The sequence below is a fragment of the Oncorhynchus clarkii genome, chromosome 18 (assembly GCF_045791955.1).
Source record: "Oncorhynchus clarkii lewisi isolate Uvic-CL-2024 chromosome 18, UVic_Ocla_1.0, whole genome shotgun sequence".
NCBI classification, from domain to species: domain Eukaryota; kingdom Metazoa; phylum Chordata; class Actinopteri; order Salmoniformes; family Salmonidae; genus Oncorhynchus; species Oncorhynchus clarkii.
The window spans coordinates 43,377,854-43,403,665 of NC_092164.1; the positions used below are offsets into that span (position 1 = coordinate 43,377,854).

At 43.4% G+C, this 25,812-nt stretch overlaps 1 protein-coding gene across 4 annotated transcripts in view; it reads left to right on the plus strand.

Annotated features, from left to right (window-relative positions):
- The window catches only part of LOC139373545 (rho guanine nucleotide exchange factor 2-like), a 97,587-nt gene that overhangs the window by 38,510 nt on the left and 33,265 nt on the right, over positions 1-25,812 (plus strand). For 3 of the 4 annotated variants that reach the window (XM_071114175.1, XM_071114176.1, XM_071114179.1), the window contains 7 exons: positions 15,703-15,865; positions 17,564-17,631; positions 19,939-20,002; positions 20,282-20,414; positions 22,622-22,731; positions 23,060-23,203; positions 23,563-23,813. In XM_071114175.1, the coding sequence (XP_070970276.1) occupies positions 15,703-15,865; positions 17,564-17,631; positions 19,939-20,002; positions 20,282-20,414; positions 22,622-22,731; positions 23,060-23,203; positions 23,563-23,813 (933 nt within the window). Of the gene's footprint in view, positions 1-6,616; positions 6,928-15,702; positions 15,866-17,563; positions 17,632-19,938; positions 20,003-20,281; positions 20,415-22,621; positions 22,732-23,059; positions 23,204-23,562; positions 23,814-25,812 lie in introns of those variants that run through there. The other variant, XM_071114177.1, reaches the window with a different exon arrangement.

Below are 25,812 nucleotides of genomic sequence, written 5' to 3' on the forward strand. Positions count from 1 at the left end.
CTGCAGCACGTCTTCCGGATCCATGGACTGCCCGTGGATATGGTCTCCGGCCGTGGCCTTCTGTTCTCGTCCCGGTTCTGGAAGGCGTTCTGCACCCACATTGGGTTGTCGGCCAGCCTTTCCTCTGGGTTCCCCCGAGTCTAACGGCCAGTCGGAGCGAGCCAACCAGGACCTCGAGACCACTCTGCGCTGCCTGGTCTCTGCCAACCCCACCACCTGGAGCCAGCAGCTGGAGTGGGTGAAATACGCCTGTAACACCCTTCTCTGCTCTGCCATGGGCCTATCACCGTTTGAGTGTTCCCTGGGATATCAGCCCCCATTCTTCCCTGAGCAGGAAGCGGTCAGCATACCTTCTGCCCAGATGTTTGTCTGCCGCTGTTATCGTACCTGGAGGAGAGCCCGGTCGGCCCTCCTCAAGACCACCTCCAGGTATCGACGACAAGCGGATCGCCATCGGACCCTGGCTCCCAGGTATCATCTCGGGCAGAAGGTATGGCTATTTAACCGGGATCTGCCCCTCCGGGTGGAATCCCGCAAACTCTCCCCCCGGTTTATTGGCTCGTTCCCCATCTCCAAGATCATTTCCCCCTCTGCTGTTCGTCTTCTGTTGCCCTGTACCTTTCGTGTACATCCCACCTTTCATGTGTCCAGCATCAAACCCATGTCTCATACGGTGAGGCGCCTCCTGAAGGTTCAGCCTCGGGGCAGGGGGTTCCAGTACATGGTTGACTGGGAGGGTTATGGCCCGGAGGAGAGGTGTTGGCCAGGGACATCCTGGACCCAGGCCTCATCACAGATTTCCAACGCCGACACCCCGGTCAACCAGGTATGCGCCCAGGTAGGACGCCAAGCCCCCCCTCCAGGTCTCGCCCATCTTCCCCATTATCCCCTGTGTATTTATACCTGTGTTATCTGTCTGTTGCCAGTTCGTCTTGTTTGTCAAAGTCCACCAGCGTTTTGTTTCTCAGCTCCTGCTTTTTCCCAGTCTCTCTTTTCTCAGCCCTCCTGGTTTTGACCCTTGCCTGCCTGACCACTCTGCCTGCCCCTGAGTCTGCCTACCAACCGATACCTTTGCCCCCCACTGGATTTTTGACCTCTGCTTACCCTGAGCCTGCCTGCCGTCCGGTATCGTTGCCTCACCTCTGGTTACTGACCCCTTTCTGCCTTGACCAGTCTGTTGCTTGCCCCTATTGTATAATTAAACTATTGTTTATTCAACGTTGTCTGCATCTGGGTCTTACCTTCATACCTGATAGCCTGCCCATAACATAACACCACCACCACCATGGGGCACTCTATTCACGATGTTGACATCAGCAAACCACCATACACCTGGACTGAGTTTGTGAGGCCGGTTAGACGTACTGCCAAATTCTCTAAATCAACGATGGAGGTGGTTTATGGTAGAGGTCAGGTCAGGTCAGATGAAGTGAGAAGGAGCAGTCCTATTACACACACACATATACTTCCATGCCCACAAAGGTCCTACCATGAGGCAGGGCCATGACTACACCAGTGAGAGTAACCAATTAAATTCCTGACTAGCAACAGAGATGTATTGGCTGTTTAGATGTGCAAGGAGATGACTCCACCTAGAAGGAGGGTGTAAATATATGTGCTTGTGTAATCATGTCTTTGACTGCAGCTGTTTGACGCAGTGGGCGAATAAACTTGGTTTGAACTTTTACAAGTTGTCTGTGAGTTTTTACTGTTTGTTCAGAACCTGACACTCAACTTGAGACATTTGTGGCATTGTGTTGTGGACAATACTGCACATTTTAGAGTGGCCTTTTGTTGTCCCCAGCACAAGGTGCACTTGTGTAATGACCATGCTGTTTAATCAGCTTCTTGATATGCTGCACCTGTCAGGTGGATGGATTATCTTGGCAAAGGAGAAATGCTCACTAACAGGGATGGGGGGGGGGGGGGGGGGGGGGGGGGGGGGTGTTACAATGTGGGTGTCATAGAATGAGTCAGTGCACCATCTACTCATGTTTTGTAGGTACAGTCGTCCACCCATCTGCCCCCTCTCTCCTGCAGCCTCCCTCCTATGTTCTGTCATATTTCTGGATTGCAACGGAAAACAATGGAAGTCTAATTCAAACAAGCTACTCACAATATGAGTGCTGTCTCTCCTGTTGCTACATAATCACACTATGAAACACATTCGCACACACACAGTCTTTCTGTGCTGGGCTGAATGACAGGGTTTGTGGGTGAAGGCTCTCAGCACCTGGTCATTATCTCACCGGCGCAGAAGCATATCTGTGCATGGAGACACCTACGCGCTGCTGACTCAAAATACACACACACACACACACATAAAATACACATGTACTTGCATTGGTTCTCACACACAGCCACCGACACTGACGCACACACACATTTCTCCACAAAGCGGTGCGGCTCTGCAGTGGAGCGGTAACCCACGGCAACGCTCTGGTCTCAAGCCGACCAAAATTCACCAGAGCTGTGGAGGGAGAGGACTGACAGAGGCAGCGTAGTCAAACATGTCACTTTGTCTCTCTGTGTCTGCCACCGCCCATTAACAGGCCCTTCAAAATCAAGAGGACCCTTTCACTCCCACGCAGACTCCCTAAGATAAAACCTTTTAAACAGCAACAGTACCGAGCCTGTGGGTGAGTGGTAACCCTCCCGTCTCTTGACACATGTATGGGTATGACCCCGGATACTGGGGTTCAATCCATGCGTCCTCCAAAGGGGCTGATGTATACAGTAGGACTTGTGAAGCCAACAAGGGGTCCCTAGTAGAGACTGCTGCAGCCAATTGAAATGTCCTCAAGTCTAGAGGACTCTTCACTCCCTAAGATAAAGATGTAGCAGGGATACTCTCTTTTTCATCTACTTTCACCTACAGGCGACGTGAGTATGACGTCTTCCTCTCATCATGAAATAGACGTCTGTACTTGTTTGTAACAGAAGCGAGTTGGTCTTCTCAGTCACCAAACCAGTTTCCAACCAGAACATTTTGTCATAAAGATATCATGTGCCAAATGTTGCACACCGAGATTGAAGTCTGACGCATAGAGGGCAGGAGAAAGGCAGGGAGAGACTGAGAGAGGGAGTCAAATACACCTTTCAAACCAAGATGTTTCCGCCAAATGTTTGACTATTTTTCTTTATATCTGAAAGGTGTTGTCGGGAACAAAGCCTGTACTTTTATTTCTGCCAACCGACCTAGCCTTGATTGTGGTAAAGTTCTGCTTATGGCTTAGTATGAACGTAGCCGTAATGCTGAGGCGGCATTGGCACGCTCTTTGCTCTTGATGGTTGCTAAACTCTTAGAAAAAAGGGTTTCAAAGGGGTTATTTGAGTGTACCCATCGGAGAACCCTTTTTGGTTCCATTTAGAACCCACTTTGGAAAGTGTTCAAGATAGAACCCACAAGGTTTCTACCTGGAACCAAAAAGTTTTGTTGTGTGGATAGCCGAAGAACCCTTTTAGGTTCTAGATAGCGCCTTTTTTCTAAGAGTGTAGGCAGGGCCCTTTACTAGGCTGTTATCATCCTCCTGGCAGTTATAGACTTTGAGACCCACTCCAATTTGCATACTGCCACAACAGATCCACAGATTATGAAATCTCTATTGCACTCCACAATGCCCTTTCCCACCTATAGCTCAGTGTTCAGTACCATAGTGCCCTCAAAGCTCATCACTAAGCTAAGGACTCTGGAACTAAACACCTCCCTCTGCACCTGGGTCCTGGACATCCTGACGAGCCGCCCTCAGAGGGTAAGGGTAGATAACAACACACCACCAACGATGATCCTCAAGACGTGGGCCCCTCAGGGGTGCGTGCTCAGTCCCCTTGTGTACTCCCTGCTCACCCATGACTGCATGGCCAAGCACAACTCCAACACCATCATTAGGTAGGCCGACGACACAACAGTGATCTGATCACCGACAACAATAAGACAGCCTATAGGGAGGAGGTCAGTGCCAGGATAACAACCTCTCCCTCAACGTGATCAAGACAAAGGAGATGATTGTGGACTACAGAAAAAGTAGGACAGAGCAAGCCCCCATTCTCATCGACGGGGCTGTAGTGGAGCAGGTTGAGAGCAACAAACTATCATGTTCCATGCACACCAAGACAGTCGTGAAGAGGGCACGATGACGCCTATTCCCCTCAGGGAACTGAAAATATTTGGCATGGGTCCTCAGATTCTCAAAAAGTTCTACAGCTGCCTGGTATGACAACTGCTCGGCCTCCGACTGCAAGGCACTGCAAAAGAAACGGCCCAGTGCATCACTGGGGCCAAACTTTCTGCCATCCAGGACCTCTATACCAGGCGGTGTCAGAGGAAGGCCCAAAAAATTGTAAAAGACTCCAGCCAACCTAGTCATAGACTTCTCTCTCTTCTACCTCACAGCAAGCGGCACCGGAGCGCCAAGTCTAGGTCCAAAAGGCTTCTTAACAGCTTCTAGCCATAAGACTCCTGAATAGCTAATCAAATGGCTACCCGCCACCCCCAATTTTACGCTGCTGATACTCTCTGTTTATTATCAATGCATAGTCACTTTACCTCTACCTACATGCACATATTATCTCAATTACCTTGACTAACCTGTGTCCCCGCACATCTGTATCCTCTGCATATTGCCTCGCTACTGTTATGTTATTGTTTCTCTGCTTCTTAATGTGTTTGAGCCAATAAGTTGTGTTGTGACAAGGTAGGGGTGGTATACAAAATATAGCCCTATTTTGTAAAAGACCAAGTCCATATTATGGCAAGAACAGGTCAAATATCAAAGTGAATCAACGGTCCATCATTACTTTAAGACATGAAGGTCAGTCAATCTGGAAAATTAAGAACTTTGAAAGTTTCTTCAAGTGCGTGCAGTCACAGAAACCATCAAGTGCTATGATGAAACTGTCTCTCATGAGAATCGCCACAGGAAAGGAAGACCCAGAGTTACCTCGGATGCAGAGGATAAGTTCATTAAGAGTTACCAGCCTCAGAAATGTGGTATTTTACCAAATAGGGCTATCTTCTGTATACCACCCCTACCTTGTCACAACACAACTGATTGGCTCAAAGGCATTAAGAAGGAAATAAATTCCACTAATAATTACACAAGTACTCTAATTAAACTGTTAATTGAAATGCATTCCATGTGAATACATCATGAAGCTGGTTGAGATAATTGCCAAGAGTGTGCAAAGCTGTCATCAAGGCAAAGGGTGGCTACTTTGAAGAATCTAAAATATAACAAGTATTTTGATTTGTTTAATACTTTGTTGGTTGTGTTTTTTCATATTTTTGTATATCTTCACTATTATTCTACAATGTAGAAAATAGTAAAAATAAAGAACCCTTAAATGAGTAGGTGTGTCAACTTTTGACTGGTACTGTATATGTATGTACAGTCCTTTTGGAAAGTATTTAGACCCTTTGCCTTTTTCCACATTTTGTTACATCACAGCCTTATTATAAAATGTATTAAAAAAATAAAAAATGGCATCAATCTGCACCCATCATGACAAAGTGAAAACAGGTTTTTTGACATTTTTGCAAATGTATAACTTTTTTGTTGTTGAAAATAGCTGCACAGCGACACTCCCCATCCAGCTTGAGACAATCTGCAGAGAAGAATGGGAGAAACTCCCCAAATACAGGTGTGCCAAGCTTGTAGCGTCATACCCAAGAAGACTCGAGGCATTAATCACTGCCAACAGTGCTTCAAAAAAGTACTAAGGGTCTGAATTCTTATGTAAATGTGATATTTCAGTTTATTTGTAATACATTTGCTAAAATGTCTAAAAATCTGTTTTTGCATTATCATTATGGGGTATTGTGTGTAGATTGGGGTGGGGACTAATCCATTTTAGAAGGCTGTAACGTAACAAAATGTGGAAAAAGTCGAGGGGTCTGAATATTTTCCGAAGGCACTGTATGTATGTGGAGGTCCTGGGCTGGCATGGTTACACGTGGTCTGCGGTTGTGAGTCCAGTTGGACGCACTGCCAAATTCTCTAAAACGACACTGGAGGCAGCTTATGCTAGAGAAATTAACATTACATTATCTGGCAACAGCTCTGGTGGACATTCCTGCAGTCAGCATTCCAATTGCACTCTCCCTCAATTTGACACATCTGTGGCATTGTGTGTGACAAACCACACATATTAAAGTGGCCTTTTATTGTCCCCAGCACAAGGTGCACCTGTGTAATGACAATGCTGTTTTAAAAATGTTTATGCCACACAAATCAGGTGGATGGATTATATTGGCAAATTAGAAATGCCAACTAGCAGGGATTTAAACAAATTTGTTAACCAAATTTGAGAGTAATAAGCTTTTTATGTGTCTTATTTCAGCACATGGGACCAACACTTGCGTTTATATTTTTGTTCAGTGTACATACAATGAGTGACCATTCCCTCTCTCTCCATAATACCAGAATAGTACCACAAAGAACCTAACACTTCTTGATTTACTTCCATATATTTTCTCTCTGTGCTAGCAGTGAATGTTATCACTGAATTTAAAGATGGGCTCATTCTGAAACCTCCTCCGGTAGGCGTAATTTTGTATAATCTGAAGTGCAAAAAACCGACAGAATTTCCTGTATGAGAAAGCCTCCTTTTACGCAGCATCAGTGACATTGCCGTTGGACTAGGGATACAGACAAGTTGAACGTGCAATTTTGTAAGGGTGTTACAGTTTGGCTACAACACAGACCTTTTACCCTAGCCATATAATCATATAACTGCTTTAGCGTTAACCTCTCAGGGAAGAACAAAACAGGCAGATATTTGAAGTTCCTGCTTGACAGCCACAAGCGCTTTGCCTTTAAAAGGATTTATTTATCGTACTGGAGAGGAAGGGTCTCGATTCTCACCATGTCCAGAGTCGCGGATCTGTCGAAAATTCGACAAGAGAGAATGAGAGATATTAATTTACGGGTGAGTGGATGTATTTGGAGGCTTACTATTACTGATACCTTGTGCTATTGGCAAATTTCTGACAAAAGTGAAATGCGCAAAAAGTTAATGTTTCAAGCGCATCTGTACATATGATTAAAACTTGAAACTTGTGGATGTCATTTTAGAATTGGAGACTATCTAATATTGGTTATAATGATAACGTTTAGATTGCGATCGTCATTGCAGAAGCACGTAGGCAATTTTTTTAGGAAGTTTGCGGAATATGGAGATACTTCACAAAAACAAGCGGCGCGCTTGGCAATGATCCTGCCCTTATGGTGACAATTGGTCTGTGGAAGCCTATACTGTTAATCACCTTTTTCAGTTTGGTCATGATTCCCCAGAATATCGAGACTAGGGGTCTGAGTTGGAGAAAGTTCTTTTTTGGGGGGGGGTGGGGGGCTTTGTGCATCGGTACCCGGAAGTGTTGCCACATTCTGGATAGCAAACATAGTCATTGGAACTAACAGTTGTTTGCAGTTTTCCATGTAGGCTATATATAGACCTATGAGACACACCTAAAATATGTATATACCTTTAGTGTAATATTTGTGATTGGAAGAAGCATGTACCTGTACATTATTTTGGTTTATTTTCAGAATTACATGTAAACGTTATACACCATACATAGGTGTATAAAACAACAGTGCATCATGCTATTACCATGCAAGCCTGCAATATTGAAATATGACATTGTTCTGTGTACCATTTTGCCTCCCAATTAGACTGATTGTGTGTGTGCGTGTGCACATGCTTGCATGTGAGCTGGTTTCAGGGAATGAGGACTGCATGTGCCCTTAGTTTTGTTAATGTAGTGATCTTGAATGTAAGGTACAGTGCCTTGCGAAAGTATTCGGCCCCCTTGAACTTTGCGACCTTTTGCCACATTTCAGGCTTCAAACATAAAGATATAAAACTGTATTTTTTTGTGAAGAATCAACAACAAGTGGGACACAATCATGAAGTGGAACGACATTTATTGGATATTTCAAACTTTTTTAACAAATCAAAAACTGAAAAATTGGGTTACAACTGTAAGTCGCTTGGGGTATGTCTCTATCAGTTTTGCACATCGAGAGACTGCAATTTTTTCCCATTCCTCCTTGCAAAACAGCTCGAGCTCAGTGAGGTTGGATGGAGAGCATTTGTGAACAGCAGTTTTCAGTTCTTTCCACAGATTCTCGATTGGATTCAGGTCTGGACTTTGACTTGGCCATTCTAACACCTGGATATGTTTATTTTTGAACCATTCCATTGTAGATTTTGCTTTATGTTTTGGATCATTGTCTTGTTGGAAGACAAATCTCCGTCCCAGTCTCAGGTCTTTTGCAGACTCCATCAGGTTTTCTTCCAGAATGGTCCTGTATTTGGCTCCATCCATCTCCCCATCAATTTTAACCATCTTCCCTGTCCCTGATGAAGAAAAGCAGGCCCAAACCATGATGCTGCCACCACCATGTTTGACAGTGGGGATGGTGTGTTCAGCTGTGTTGCTTTTACGGCAAACATAACGTTTTGCATTGTTGCCAAAAAGTTCAATTTTGGTTTCATCTGACCAGAGCACCTTCTTCCACATGTTTGGTGTGTCTCCCAGGTGGCTTGTGGCAAACTTTAAACGACACTTTTTATGGATATCTTTAAGAAATGGCTTTCTTCTTGCCACTCTTCCATAAAGGCCAGATTTGTGCAATATACGACTGATTGTTGTCCTATGGACAGAGTCTCCCACCTCAGCTGTAGATCTCTGCAGTTCATCCAGAGTGATCATGGGCCTCTTGGCTGCATCTCTGATCAGTCTTCTCCTTGTATGAGCTGAAAGTTTAGAGGGACGGCCAGGTCTTGGTAGATTTGCAGTGGTCTGATACTCCTTCCATTTCAATATTATCGCTTGCACAGTGCTCCTTGGGATGTTTAAAGCTTGGGAAATCTTTTTTGTATCCAAATCCGGCTTTAAACTTCTTCACAACAGTATCTCGGACCTGCCTGGTGTGTTCCTTGTTCTTCATGATGCTCTCTGCGCTTTTAACGGACCTCTGAGACTTTCACAGTGCAGGTGCATTTATACGGAGACTTGATTACACACAGGTGGATTGTATTTATCATCATTAGTCATTTAGGTCAACATTGGATCATTCAGAGATCCTCACTGAATTTCTGGAGAGAGTTTGCTGCACTGAAAGTAAAGGGGCTGAATAATTTTGCACGCCCAATTTTTCAGTTTTTGATTTGTTAAAAAAGTTTGAAATATCCAATAAATGTCGTTCCACTTCATGATTGTGTCCCACTTGTTGTTGATTCTTCACAAAAAAATACAGTTTTATATCTTTATGTTTGAAGCCTGAAATGTGGCAAAAGGTCGCAAAGTTCTAGGGGGCCGAATACTTTCGCAAGGCACTGTGTATGCAGCTTGTGTGCGTGTTTGACTATAGCATCGGTTGCCATAGAAATGACACTCAGTTGGTGTGATATTATCTGCTTTCTCTGGCACAGTGGATGGCGGATGTCTGAGAAAAACCTTAGCTTGCCAGCGCCATATGAACATCACTTTCCTACGGTGGGGGGGTGTGTGTGCATGTGTGCATGTATGCTTATTGCACATTTTTTTCAACATAGTTTTGGGGCCAGTGCCAACAAATCTGTGTCACTCACACACTACAACAAACTGGACAGTTAGAGGTTTTGCATGTTCAGCACATGCACAAGACCATGCTTTGAGTAATTTTGCTGGTGTCCTCGGTTCATGTTACACATTCACACCACTACACTAATCAGACCTGAGTTTAAATACTAGTTGTTGTCTCTTAAATACTTGTAGTGTTTCATAGAGCCTGTCTGGAGTGCCATATGGGTGGCGTTTCCACTAAATGGGAGTATTCATTTGATTCCTTTGCACCAGGCAAGGATAAATAAAGGTTGCGAAACACTGCCCTAGTTTATCAAAGTCAATATTTTTACTGAAATGCTTATTACAACCCCCGCTTTTGATGTTTTTTAATGCTTGGGTGCCCTTATTTGCTATGGTAGTCCCCAGTACCCTTGTGGTTTGAACCCTGATTAAAGTTGCAATATGTAACTTTTAGGGCGACCCGACCAAATTCACATAGAAATGGGATTTATAGATCTGTCATTCTCATTGAAAGCCATTCTAAGAAGCTCTTCTATGTTTTGTTTTTTGAATCTTTTACTTTCGGTTTTGTACATCAGCTGAAAAAGCTATATTTTTGGTTATGGAAAAGATATTTGACAGCGGTTTAGATAGCACAATGATTCTCTACAAAATGACTGCTTCTTTTGTCACGTAAACTGAAATTAGACAAACTATTGGGAAATGGAGGAGTGATGTCTGCATTTGACACATTTTTAAGTAGTAACTTTCCAAGCACAATTAGTGACCAGAGTAAAAACCATCATCGTCACTGTGCTTCCTTATGTTATTATTTTGATCGGTATTGCTACCTGTATGTATGGTTGTGTTGAACTTAATCAAACAAAATAGGAATACTTCCTACAGTACAGAAGTGAGGTGGGAGGGAGCTATTGCAATCTATAGCACACATGGGAAACCGTGTAGGAGAATGTGTGTAGGCGTGAATGTGTTCGAACGAGAGGACCGAGGGCGAAGGACACATCTTGAGAGTTAGAAATAAAGAGTGAGAGGAGGGGGATGGAGAAAGATGTTGTGTGAGATACAGGGAGGGCGAGATGGAGGATAAGACTTCCGTAGAGAGCAATGACTCTGGTGCATTCCAGAGTTGTGTGTCAGGTTGGAGGGACTCTCTCACTCACACACACACACACACACAGGCCAATATTAGACTGACTCCCCGTTTTCTTCTTGTCCCTCTGTATGGTATGTCGATTAGGGAGACTAAACTTGAATCCACCTCAGGCTCTGCTTTGCCCAGCATCCCTCCAGAGGACATAAATCAGGCTACAGGGCCACTTCAGTCCACACAGCAGTCCTTAATCTGGAGCGGCACACATACACACACATTTGATGTCAATACACATACCAACACACAGAAAGCATGGACATTCTAGGAAACACACTGTATAAGAGGTATGAAACTTTGTGTGTGTGTTTGCCGTTGCTTTATCAGTGACTCAGTGAAGTAAACCGGTGGAAGACTATAAAATGAATCCCCCTATAGACTCTGTCCATATTCCCATGTCTTTCTCAGTGTTATCGTCCTGACACCTTTTAATGACACCCTCTATATCTCTCTCTATCTCACCCCATCTATTCTTTCACTCCCTGATGTATTGCTCACTTTAGCATTTAAGCCAATTATACAGCACTAGGCTGTGTATACAGTGAGGGAAAAAAAGTATTTGATCCCCTGCTGATTTTGTACGTTTGCCCACTGACAAAGAAATGATCAGTCTATCATTTTAATGGTAGGTTTATTTGAACAGTGAGAGACAGAACAACAAAAATCCAGAAAAACAAATCAAATCAAATGTATTTATATAGCCCTTCGTACATCAGCTGATATCTCAAAGTGCTGTACAGAAATCCAGCCTAAAACCCCAAACAGCAAGCAATGCAGGTGTAGAAGCACGGTGGCCAGGAAAAACTCCCTAGAAAGGCCAAAACCTAGGAAGAAACCTAGAGAGGAACCAGGCTATGTGAGGTGGCCAGTCCTCTTATGGCTGTGCTGGGTGGAGATTATAACAGAACATGGCCAAGATGTTCAAATGTTCATAAATGACCAGCATGGTCCAATAATAATAAGGCAGAACAGTTGAAACTGGAGCAGCAGCACAGCTAGGTGGATTGGGGACAGCAAGGAGTCATCATGTCAGGTAGTCCTGATGCATGGTCCTAGGGCTCAGGTCCTCAGAGAGAGAGAAAGAGAGAATTAGAGAGAACACACTTAAATTCACACAGGACACCGAATAGGACAGGAGAAGTACTCCAGATATAACAAACTGACCCTAGCCCCCCGACACAAACTACTGAAGCATAAATACTGGAGGCTGAGACACATGTCAAAAATGTTATAAATTGATTTGCATTTTAATAAGAGAAATAAGTATTTGACCCCCTCTCCCAGGTGTCTTTTATACAGGTAACGAGCACATTCTTAAAGGGAGTGCTCCTAATCTCAGTTTTTTACCTGTATAAAATACCTGTCCACAGAAGCAATCAATCAGATTCCAAACTCCCCACCATGGCCAAGACCAAAGAGCTGTCCAAGGATGTCAGGGACAAGATTGTAGACCTACACAAGGCTGGAATGGGCTACAAGACCATCGCCAAGCAGCTTGGTGAGAAGGTGACAACAGTTGGTGCGATTATTCGCAAATGGAAGAAACACAAAAGAGCTGTCTATCTTCCTCGGCCTGGGGCTCCATGCAAGATCTCACCTCGTGGAGTTGCAATGATCATGAGAACAGTGAGGAATCAGCCCAGAACTACACAGGAGGATCTTGTCAATGATCTCAAGGCAGCTGGAACCATAGTCACCAAGAAAACAATTGGTAACACATTACGCCGTGAAGGACTGAAATCCTGCAGCGCCCGCAAGGTCCCCCTGCTCAAGAAAGCACATATACATGCCCGTCTGAAGTTTGCCAATGAACATCTGAATGATTCAGAGGACAACTGTGTGAACGTGTTGTGGTCAGATGAGACCAAAATGGACCTCTTTGGCATCAACTCAACTCGCCGTGTTTGGAGGAAGAGGAATGCTGCCTATGACCCCAAGAACATCATCCCCACCGTCAAACATGGAGGTGGAAACATTATGCTTCGGGGGTGTTTTTCTGATAAGGGGACAGGACAACTTCACTGCATCAAAGGGACGATGGACGGGGCCATGTACCGTCAAATCTTGGGTGAGAACCTCCTTCCCTCAGCCAGGGCATTGAACATGGATCGTGGATGGGTATTCCAGCATGACAATGACCCAAAACACACGGTCAAGGCAACAAAGGAGTGGCCTAGCCAATCTCCAGACCTTAATCCCATAGAAAATCTGTGGAGGGAGCTGAAGGTTCGAGTTTGTAATGGAATTCCTCTTCTTCAGAGGAGGAGTAGCAAGGATCAGACCAATGTGCAGCGTGGTAAGTGTCCATAATGATATATTTAATAAATCAACTGAACAAAACAACAAAAGTACAAACAAACGACCGAAGCAGTCCCATATGGTGAAAACACTAACACAGGATACAACCACCCACAAAACACAATAGAAAACAGGCTACGTAAATATGGCTCCCAATCAGAGACAACGACTGACACCTGCCTCTGATTGAGAACCATACTAGGCCAAAAATATAGAAACATAACAACAGAACAAAACATAGAAAAAACAACATAGAATGCCCACCCCAACTCACTCCCTGACCAAATAAAATAAATAAAAAAGGAACTAAGGTCAGAACGTGACAGAGTTGCCAAACGTCAGCCTCGAAACCTTAATGACTTGGAGAAGATCTGCAAAGAGGAGTGGGACAAAATCCCTCCTGAGATGTGTGCAAACCTGGTGGCCAACTACAAGAAACGTCTGACCTCTGTGATTGCCAACAAGGGTTTTGCCACCAAGTACTAAGTCATGTTTTGCAGAGGGGTCAAATACTTATTTCCCTCATTAAAATGCAAATCAATTTATAACATTTTTGACATGGGTTTTTCACTGTTCAAATAAACCTACCATTAAAATACAGACTGATAATTTCTTTGTCAGTGGGCAAACGTAGAAAATCAGCAGGGGATCAAATACTTTTTCCCCTCACTGTATATATATAGAGAGAGAGAGCTTTGCCTCTGACACATCAGAAATGACTAATTATAAACTTCAATGGTATATTTATTCTCTTTTCCCTGTAAAAATGTTAGTGCTTTGCATTGCTGCATCAAAATAACAGTTTACTTTAAACAGGTACACAAACATTGACCAACAATTAGGGACAGTACAGATGTATAGGTTTGGAAGACCTGGCCCAGCATATCAGTCAACCCTGAATGTCATGGGTCACCACTGAGATGATGATGATGATGCCAAAATGTAATGGTAATATTGGCAAATGTTAACTTTTGGACATCACTATACTGTATAAGTAGTCCCGGATAGATTCAGAGAAGTATTTCTCAACTCCTGTCCCCACAACCCACATTTATTTTCCCAGCCAAGCACAAACACACAATTCAACTTGATGTGACGAATAATCTATTCATTAAGTCTTGCTTTATCAACCAGACAATTTATCAGGTGTGTTAGTGCTGTGTGGACTATGAGATGGTGGAAAACACCATGAAGGTCATTGTCTAGACATTTACCACTCAGCAATATTTAGATTTTAATTACGACATGGCAAACTACAGTCAACCTGTCTAGCTTGGGTTCCTCTTTTACTGCAAAAGTTCATGTGATCACCACAAGCCGTTCTCCAATTTGCTTCTCAATATCAGCCTTCTGTAGAAAAACAGCGGAAACAGAGAAACAGACATAAGGCAATGATGGGGTAGTGAGTGAGAAGGTGTAGAAAGACAGTGAAAACACAGACGTCTATTGTGTTGCATTCTGGACCTATGTTGTGTAAAGTGCTAGGAATCATCTTCTCTCTCTCTCTCTCTCTCTGTCTCTGTCTCTGTCTCTGTCTCTGTCTCTCTCTCTCTCTCTCTCTCTCTCTCTCTCTCTCATATTAACGTCCTCTGCTGGTGATCGCTGTCAAAAAATACTGACCAGTTTTGTAAATCCTCTTACTTTTATAGTGGCATTTGGTTTTGAGACCTACCCACACGTACTGATCTCACACACAGATAATCAAGTCTCTAACTCTCACCTTTAGCCTCAATTATTTCACACTGAATGCAGAAAAACTTTTGACCTCAAATGAAAAACTGCACAAATGCGGTTTTGTGGTGCCCTCCCTCTTTTGCCGCTGTTGCCGTAGTAACAACTCACCCTGCCCACTTTAGCCCCAAAAGAGGAAGCCTTCCCTGTCTACTTCCTGTGCAGGATGTCAACATGGCAACAGACATAAGGCTGTCCCTCCCCTGACACACAGACAAAAATACGTTACTTGGCACAACTCTAAAAGAATGGAAAGACATTGTTAACGCTTCACTGCTACCGTATACCTGTTTCTGCTTGAACAATCAATCCCAACACAGGAAAATGTACAGGTTCAATGTGGCGGCAACTGCTTTTAGTTCCCAAGAAGTCATCAATTTATGTTGCATAAAGTTCTACTCCATCAGACTGGTTCCCAAAGACACTGAACATTGCTCATGCTTCTGTGACAGGAACACACTGGAGTTTTTAGTAGGAGGTAGCATCAGCTATTAAGTTAGTTAGTCAGGGCGACTATGGCCTGCCTCGTCAAGGTAGCTATGGTTACAAGATGATTGTGGACATTGCATTAGGAAATCCTCATTAATGATGGAACGTTACGATGATAACAATGGGGTGTGTGACGAATCCGGGTGGGGGGGGGGGGGGACGACTCCCTCTTTAGCTTTTGTTATTCTCACATCTAATTTTGACACCTAAGAGGGCTACTGGTAACGCTTACATTTTGCTTCCTTTTGCTATTGTCACGAGCTGTAGACTTTCCACCAACATGTTTCTTTAAGGTACTGATGGAATGTAAAATGCCTATTTTTTAAAAGCAGAAGAGTAGGAGGGTTAAGGGAAGTTCTGACACATGATTTAAACTCTTTAACCTGTCCACCTCATGTCAAAGGTGCCATTGTATGTCATCAGTGCATTCTGCTTCTCTCCTCCTTTTTTCATTTCCTCCCAGAATAAGGAGAAGGAACGCATGAGGGAGAGGGAGAAGGAGGCGCGGGACAGGGAGGCGCGCTACAGCAACGGGCATCTCTTCACCTCCCTCACCGTGTCGGGGACCACCCTCTGTTCAGCATGCAACAAGAGCATCACTGCCAAGGAGGCCCTCAGCTGCCCCAGTGAGTACTACTAATGCTACTACAAATACTACTACTACTACTACTAATACTACAAATTAATACAACTACTACCACACACACAGCACCCCAATAGTGGCCATCAACTGACCTAGTAAGCCTTGCCTACCCACCAGATCCTTCAGACACAGGCCTGAGCTACACAGCATGTGTAGCTCAGCAAACCAAAAGAACATCTCAAAAACGTGCCACAACCCTATACCTCCCTAAAACCCTAAGACGATTTACAAAAAATGCAGCATCATTTATCAGGACATACATTGTCATATCACTCTATGGTGGCAGAATATTGAGGCACTACCAAAGGGAACAATCTACGCTATTTATACCATTCCTTTACAAGCAAATGAACCTGTTAACTCTCCAAATAAGTTACAACACAGTAATGAACTACACTGTGACTATCAATTCCATTTCAAATAGTTACATTATGGACATTGATCTACATGCAGTCAGATAATGGGGTGAGAGTTGGGGATGGTGAGCTTCTCACCCACTCAAAAACACATCTCCACTGCCATCCTCACAGGCAAATTGGCCTAGAAGGAGCTGCAGCCCAATGTATTTTCATTACATTTGATATAACTTACAATAGATTGTGCTGGAATACATTTTGGTGTGTGTGTTATGCTAAGTATTTATTTTGAAATATTTACATTATTATAGGAATACATTTTGACACACAGTTCACACACAAATATACATTAATTTATGCAAAACTTGCCACGGTGTTTGTCAGTCATGTGCACAGGCAAAACATTTCACACACAAATATAGACACGTGTCACACACACACACACACCCTTTCCTGTTATGCCTATATACTTCACTTTTTCTGCTGGGTAGCATTTCTTCATTTCTCAACCAAACCTGATTCAGTTTTCCAGACAGAGAGGGTTGGTTACAGATAACAAACAGTTCCTGTGTTGTCAGGACTCCATGCCCCTATACAGATAATAGCCCTGGTGTTCTGTCAGAACTGTGCACCCTGTGCTGGCCTGCACCAGACTCTGCTCTGATAGCTCATCTGTATCTGTGGCAGGCGGTAACCGCTAACATAGCCAGGCGCTAACTATGTACCTTGCAGGTTCTTCCTAATTTGAGGGGGAGTTAAAGGTTAAAGGTCAAATTCCTGGCTTGATTTCACCACACCAAATCAAACCGGTGAATAAGTAAAAGCAAATAAATTCAGTGTTCACTCAAACAATTGTCTTAAAAGATCTCTCTAAAAAAATGATTTTCCTGCAACAGGGAGTCAGGTTTGCGTTCTTCAGTGTGTAAGCCTACAAATTTAAGTAGGCTTTATGTCTAGATTTGGGTCAGAGAAGTGTTTAGGGCGGGCGGGGGAGGACCAGTGGAACTGGGTTAGAGGGTTCTGAAACACCCCTGGGTCTCTCCTCCCCTCCGCCAGTTGTGTCTAAACCCTAACTTCCTGTTCACAAACCCTGCACAGGAAGTGAAACGATGGCCACAAACGAAGTAGGTGGGACAGGGAAAGAGAAGTGGGAAGAGAGAGGGAGATCCTCACAATAAATTAAAAGTTTCCCCATATTCGATGAAGGTTGACATATGAAACAGAGGAACAAAGATACATATAGGGTAGGGGGGACATTCAGAGTGCGAGAGAGAGAGAAAATGTTTGAAAGAGTGAATCACGTGTGTGTTTTCTTTTTCTCACAGCCTGCAGTGTAACTATCCACAACCGCTGTCGAGACACGTTGCCAAACTGTGCCAAAATGAAACAGAGGGTAAGAGATAACAGAGGATGTATATACAGGGTATTCGGAAAGAATTTTAGAATGCGTTCCAGCCTTATTCTAAAACGGATTAAATCGTTTTTCCCCCTCATCAATCTACACACAATACCCCATAATGATGAAGCAAAAACAGGTTATTAGAATTATTTTCTAATTTATTAAGTATCATAAAAAGAAATCACATTTACATAAGTTTTCCTATGCTTTTACTCAGTACTTTGTGGAAGTACCTTTGGCAGTCATTACAGCCTTGAGTCTTCTTGGGTATGACACTACAAGCCTGGCACACCTGTATTTGTGGAGTTTCTCCTATTCTTTGCAGATCGTCTCAAGCTATGTCAGGTTGAATGGGGAGCATTGCTGCACAGCATACAATGATATTTTAGATGATTATGTGCTTCCAACTTTGTGGCAACAGTTTAGGGAAAGCTCTTTCCTGTTTCAGCATGACAATGCCTCTGTGGACAAAGCGAGGTCCATACAGAAATTATTTGTCGAGATTGGTGTGGAAGAACTTGACTGGCCTGCACAGAACCCTGACCTGAACCCCATTGAACACCTTTGGGATGAATTGAATCTGACTGCAAGCCAGGCCTAATCGCCCAACATCAGTTTCCCACCTCACTAATGCTCTTGTGGCTAAATGGAAGCAAGTCCCCACAGCAATGTTCTAACATCTAGTGGAAAGCCTTCCCAGAAGAGTGGAGGCTGTTATAGCAGCAAAGGGGGACCAACTCCATATTAATGCCCATGATTTTGGAATGAGATGTTCGACGAGCGGGTATCCACATACTTTTGGTCATGTAGTGCATATGTATACAGGGGAAGTCGGAAATTTACATACACCTTAGCCAAATACATTTAAACTCAGTTTTTCACAATTCCTGACATTTAATCCTAGTTAATATTCCGTGTCGTAGGTCAGTTAGGATCTCCACTTTATTTTAAGAATGTGAAATGTCAGAATAATAGTAGAGAGAATTATTTATTTCAGCTTTTATTTCTTTCATCACATTTCCAGTGGGTCAGAAGTTTACATACACTCAATTAGTATTTGGTAGTATTGCCTTTAAATTGTTTAATTTGGGTCAATTGTTTCGGGTAGCCTTCCACAAGATTCCCCACAATAAGTTGGGTGAATTTTGGCCCATTCCTCTTGACAGAGCTGGTGTAACAGTCAGATTTGTAGGCCTCCTTGCTCGCCCACACTTTTTCAGTTCTGCCCACAAGTTTTCTGTAGGAATGAGGTCGGGGCTTTGTGATGGCCAATCCAATACCTTGACTTTGTTGTTCTTAAGCCATTTTGCCACAACTTTGGAAGTATGATTATGGTCATTGTCCATTTGGAAGACCCATTTGCGACCAAGCTTTAACTTCCTGACTGATGTCTTGAGATGTTGCTTCAATATAGCCACATAATTTTACATCCTCACGATGCCATCTATTTTGTGAAGTGCACCAGTCCCTCCTGCAGCAAAGCACCCCAACAACATGATGCTGACACCTCCGTGCCTCACGGTTGGGATGGTGTTCTTCGGCTTGCAAGCCTCCCCCTTTTTCCTCCAAACATAACGATGGTCATTATGGCCAAACAGTTCTATTTTTGTTTCATTTTTGTTTCCAGAGGACATTTCTCCAAAAAGTCCAATCTTTGTCCCCATGTGCACTTTCAAACCGTAGTTTGGCTTTTTGATGGCGATTTTGGAGCAGTGGCTTCTTCCTTGCTGAGCGGCCTTTCAGGTTATGTCGATCTAGGAGTTGTTTTACTGTGGATATAGATACATTTGTACCTGTTTCCTCCAGCATCTTCATAAGGTCCTTTGCTGTTGTTCTGGGATTGATTTGCACTTTTCGTTCCAGAGTACGTTCATCTCTAGGAGACAGAACGCATCTCCTTCCTGCACAGTCAACTTAGTGTATGTAAAAGTTTAACCCACTGAAATTGTGATACAGTGAATTATAAGTGAAATAATCTGTCTGTATGCAATTGTTGGAAAAATTACTTGTGTCATGCACGAAGTAGATGTCCTAACCGACTTGCCAAAACTATAGTTTGTTAACAAGAAATTTGTGGAGTAGTTGAAAAATGATTTATAATGACTCCAACCAATAGACATTATGGAGTATTGTGTGTAGGCCAGTGACACACAATCTCAATTTAATCCATTTAAAATGCAGGCTGTAACACAACAACATTTGGAAAAAGTAAAGTGGTGTAAATACGCTCTGAAGGCACTGTATACAAGCATGTAATAATATGTGGTATATGATATTTAACTGTACTCTATGTAACCACAGCAACAGAAGATGGCTCTCATGAGGAACAACTCAGCTCTGCAGAGCGTGACCCTTCGTACCAAAAGTCAGTACATGCAAATGCGCACATGCATGCTACATACTTCAAATTCTTTATTACATATGCAAAGGAAAATGTATTTTTCACTATTGGGTTGGTTTGTAATAACAATCCGTTTTGCAATTGAACAAAAGTATCTGTAGTTTCACTTTTGAACTCTGAAATTGCATCTGACTCCTTTTTCATTATAAGAGTTTCCCTTTTATAATATTTCACTATATTTCTCCTCCTCTTCTCCTTCCTCCTCTATTCCCTCCTACTCCAACTTTATCTACTCCTCGTTAGCCCCCATGATGAGGGAACGCCCCAGCTCCGCCATCTACCACTCTGACAATCTCCGCCAATCCTTGCTGGGCTCGCGCCGCGGACGCTCCGGCCTTTCCCTCTCCAAGAGTGTCTCCACCAATAACATTGCAGGGTGAGCCCCGCCACTGCCTGCTCATTGGTCAAAGCACAAAAAGGGGGAGGTTACGAGGGAAACCACAGTCAAACTTGTCATTGACATTAATAGTGGCATCATGCCACGTATAGACTTTTCATAGTAGAAATGAAAGTCCCACTCACTAGTTAATATATATACAGTGCCAGTCAAAAAATTTGGACACCTACTCATTCCTGGATTTTTCCTTATTTTTACGATTTTCTACATTGTTGAATAATAGTGAAGACATCAAAACCTTGAAATTAAACGTATGGAAGGAATCATGTCGTAAGCAAAAAAGTGTTAAACAAATCTAAATATATTTTATATTTGAGGTTCTTAAAAGTAGCCACCCTTTGCCTTGATGACAGCTTTGTACACTAATGGCATTCTCTCAACCATCTTCTTGAGGTAGTCACCTAGAATGCATTTCAATTAACAGACACATCTCAACATCAACTGTTCAGAGGAGATTGCGTGAATAAGGCCTTCATCGTCAAATTTCTGCAAAGAAACCACTACTAAAGGACAACAATAAGAAGAGACTTGCTTGGGCCAAGAAACACGAGCAATGAAATCTGTCCTTTGGTCTAATGAGTCCAAATTTGACTCAAATTTGACTCATTTGTGAAACGCAGAGTAGGTGAATGGATGATCTCCGCATGTGTGGTTCCCACCGTGAAGCATGGAACAGGAGGTATGCTGGTGTGGGGGTGCTTTGCTGGTGACACTGTCAGTGATTTTATTTAGAATTCAAGGCACACTTAACCAGGATGACTAACACAGCATTATGCAGCGATATGCCATCCCATCTGGTTTGTGCTTAGTAGGACTATATTTTGTTTTTCAGCAGGGCAATGACCCAAAACACACATCCAGGGCTATTTGACCAAGAAGGAATGTGATTTATTGCTGCATCAGATGACCTGGCCTCCACAATCACCCGTCCTCAACCCAACTGAGATGGTTTGGGATGAGTTGCACCGCAGAGTGAAGGAAAAGCAGCCAACAAGTGCTCAGCATATGTGGGAACTCCTTCAAGACTGTTGGAAAAATATTCCTCATGAATCTGGATGAAAGAATGCCAAGAGAGTGCAAAGCTGTCATCAAGGCAAAGAGTGGATACTTTGAAGAATCTAAAATCTAAAATATTTTTTGATTTGTTTAACACTTTTTTGGTTCCACATGATTCCATATGTGTTTTTTCATAGTTTTGATGTCTTCACTATTATTCTACCATGTAGAAAATGTAGAAAATAATAAAAAGAAACCTTGAATGAGTAGGTGTGCCCTTTTGACTGGTATTGTATACTCAACAAAAATATAAACGCAACATGGGACCAAGTGTTGGTCCCATGTTTAATGTACTGAAATAAAAGATCACAGAAATGTTCCTTATGCACACAAAACTTATTTCTCTCAATTGTTGTGCACAAATTTGTTTACGTCTCTGTTAGTGAACATTTCTCATTTGCCAAGATAATCCATCCAACTGACAGGTGTGGTTTATCAAGAAGCTGAATAAACAGCGTGATCATTACACAGGTGCATCTTGTGCTGGGGACAATTAAAGGCCACTCTAAAATGTGGAATTTTGTCACCCAACACAATGCCACAGATGTCTCAAGTGTTGAGGGAGCATGCAATTGGCATGCTGACTGCAGGAATATCCACCAGAGCAGTTGCCAGATAATTTAATGTTAATTTGAGGAGTATTTCTGTCTGTAATTAAGCCCTTTTGTGGGGAAAAACTAATTCTGATTGGCTGGGCCGGTCTCCCCAGTGGGTGTGCCTGGACCCTCCCAGGGCAACTCAGCCAATTTCGAGTCATGTGAAATCTATAGATTAGGGCCTAACAAATGTATTTCAATTGACTGATTTCCTTATATGAACTGTAACTCAGTAAAATTGTAGAAATTGTTGCATGTTGCGTTTATATTTTTGTTCAGTGTGTGTGTGTGTGTGTGTGTGTGTAAGTAAGTATGTGTGTGTATATATATTTATATATATATCTCCGTTTGTACTTTTGTTGTTTTCTGTGTACTCATACATATGTGGATGGTTTCTGTGTGCATGTTTGTGTTTACTGCATATGCATATGGCATGTGTATATTATACATGTTTATTGGTGCATGTGTATATGTGTATATATGTATATTTGTGTTTTTGTCCTGGCATGTGTCCTCGTCCATGCCTCTGTATAGGAACCTGAATGATGACTCTCCCTTGGGGCTGCGCAGGATCCTGTCCCAGTCTACAGACTCGCTCAACTTCAGGAACAGAGCTATGTCCATGGAGTCGCTCAACGACGAGGGTAAGACCCAGGGATGTGGTTGTGCCTTCCTGGGATTAAACGTGGGACATTTGTGCTATGTATTTGCTACTGATCTTAAGCCTAGGCATACAGATTGTGTAACTTATGCAAGTCTTTGGGTCTGGGATAAGGTTGCATCCATTACATAGGGAAAGCCTCAGGGATTTTGGGTAGACGGTAAAAGGGATATTGGCAACTATCATGTCCATGTCTACATTGAAAATGTTTATATGAAAAAAGGATGAATATATATTCATTGTCAGGAGAGATTTTAAGACAAATAGAGGCCATTTGTTGTTTACACTGGATGAATGTTTTACTCTCTCAGGAGAAGTGTACTACGCCTCCATGCTGGAGGAAATGGAGATTGAGGGGCGGGATTTTGAGGCGGACTCATGGAGCATGGCGGTGGACTCGGGCTACCTGCAGACGCATCGCAAAGACATCATCAAAAGGCAGGACGTCATCTATGGTGAGAGTGGTGACATGCACTGTACGTCTTGAACCTCTTTCCCTTTGTGGTGAAAAGTTCATGGGCTGGGCGATGGAAAAAGTAGCAATTGCAGAGGCTGCTTGTTTCAGATCATGGCCACCATCCACTACTGTTGTGCCCTTGAGCAAGGCACTTAACCCCGACATACGTAGCTCCAGGGGTGCAGCTGACACTGTGCCTCCTCCCAAATGTTCATATGTGTATGTTTCTGTCAGGTGATGTGTTTCTTTCAGGTGATGAACAGAGCAAAATATAAATTTCCTTCGCTAGATGGGCAATTCTATTGTATCCCCATGTTACATGATTGACTCTTTCTTTGCGTTTTTTGTCCCCCGCAGAGCTGATCCAGACAGAGCTGCACCACGTGCGGACACTTCGCATTATGGAGCGGGTGTTCCGCCAGGGCATGCTGGAGGAGGTGCAGCTGGAGCCGGGCGTGGTGCACGCCATCTTCCCCTGCCTGGACCGCCTCACTGGCATCCATGTACGCTTCCTGGCACAGCTGCTCACACGGCGCAACCACAGCCTGCAGACTGGCAGCACCTACAACTTCACTATCCACCAGCTGGGAGATGTGCTGCTGGAACAGGTACAGTAGGTAGACAGACATGGACATTATACCAACTGCCTTATGTGATGTATACATTTACCATCCTATATCTATCCTACCCTGCCTTTCTAAGCGTCTTCGAAAGCCAAGTTATCAAACAAATCACCGACCATTTCGAATCCCACCGCACCTTCTATGCAATCTGGCTTCCGAGCTGTTCATGGGTGCACCTCAGCCACGCTCAAGGTCCTAAACGATATCATAACTGCCATCGATAAGAGACAATACTGTGCAGCCGTATTCATCGACCTGGCCAGGGCGTTCCACTCGGTCAATCACCACATTCTTATCGGCAGACTCAACAGCCTTGGTTTCTCAAATGACTGCCTCACCTGGTTCACCAACTACTTCTCTGATAGAGTTCAGTGTGTCAAATCGGAGGGCCTGTTGTCCGGACCTCTGGCAGTCTCTATGGTTGTGCCACAGGGTTCAATTCTCGGGCCGACTCTTTTCTCTATACATCAATGATGTCGCTCTTTCTGCTGGTGATTCTCTGATCCAACTCTTTGCAGACGACACCATTGTGTATACTTCTGGCCCTTCTTTGGACACTGCTAACTAACCTCCAGATGAGCTTCAATGCCATACAACTCTCCTTCCATAGCCTCCAACTGCTCTTAAATGCAAGTACAACTACATGCATGCTCTTCAACTGATTGCTGCCCACACCTGCACGCCCGTCCAGCATCACTACTCTGGATGGTTCTGACCTAGAATATGTGGACAACTACAAATACCTAGGTGTCTGGTTAGACTGTAAACTCTCCTTCCAGACCCACATTAAGCATCTCCAATCCAAAATTAAATCTAGAATCAACTTCCTATTTCGCAGGAAAGCATCCTTCACTCATGCTGCCAAACAAACCCTCGTAAAACTGACTATCCTACCGATCCTCAACTTCGCCAATGTCATTTACAAAATAGCCTCCAACACTCTACTCAACAAATTGGATGCAGTCTATCACATTACCATTCGTTTTGTCACCAAAGCCCCATATACTACCTACCACTGCGACCTGTATGCACTCGTTGGCTGGCCCTCGCTTCATACTCGTCGCCAAACCCACTGGCTCCAGGTTATCTACAAGTCTTTGCTAGGTAAAGCCCTGCCTTATCTACGTTCACTGGTCACCATAACAGCACCCACCCGCAGCACTCGCTCCAGCAGGTATATTTCACTTGTCTTCCCCAAAGCCAATTCCTCCTTTAACCGCCTTTCCTTCCAGTTCTCTGCTGCCAATGACTGGAACGAACTGCAAAAATTGCTGAAGCTGGAGACTCTTATCTCCCTCACTAACTTCAAGCACCAGCTGTCAGAGCAGCTCACAGATCATTGCACCTGTACATAGCCCATCTGTAAATAGCCCATCCAACTACCTCATCCCCATACTGTATTTATTTATTTTGCTCCTTTGCACCCCAGTATCTCTACTTGCACATTCATCTTCTGCACATCTATCACTCCAGTGTTTAATTGCTGTATCATAATTACCTCGCCACTATGGCCTATTTTATTGCCTTACCTCCCTTATCTTACCTCATTTGCACACACTGTATGTATACTTCCTTTTTTTCTACTGTATTATTGACTGTATGTTTGTTTATTCCTTGTGTAACTCTATGTTGTTGTATGTGTCCAACTGCTTTGATTTATCTTGGCCAGGTCGCAGTTGTAAGTGAGAACTTGTTCTCAACTATCCTACCTGGTTAAATAAAGGTGAAATATATATATTTTTAAATTCATGTTTAATTGAACCTTTATTTAATTAGGCAAGTCAGTTAAGAACACATTTTTATTTACAATGAGGGCCTAGGAACAGTGGGTTAACTGCCTTGTTCAGGGGAGAACGACAGCTTTTTTTCCTTGTCAGCTCGGGGATTCGATCTAGCAACCTTTTGGTTACTGGCCCAACACTCTAAACACCTGCCGCCCACCCATCCTAATTTGTCATTCATTCTTTGTAAGACCTGATCAACT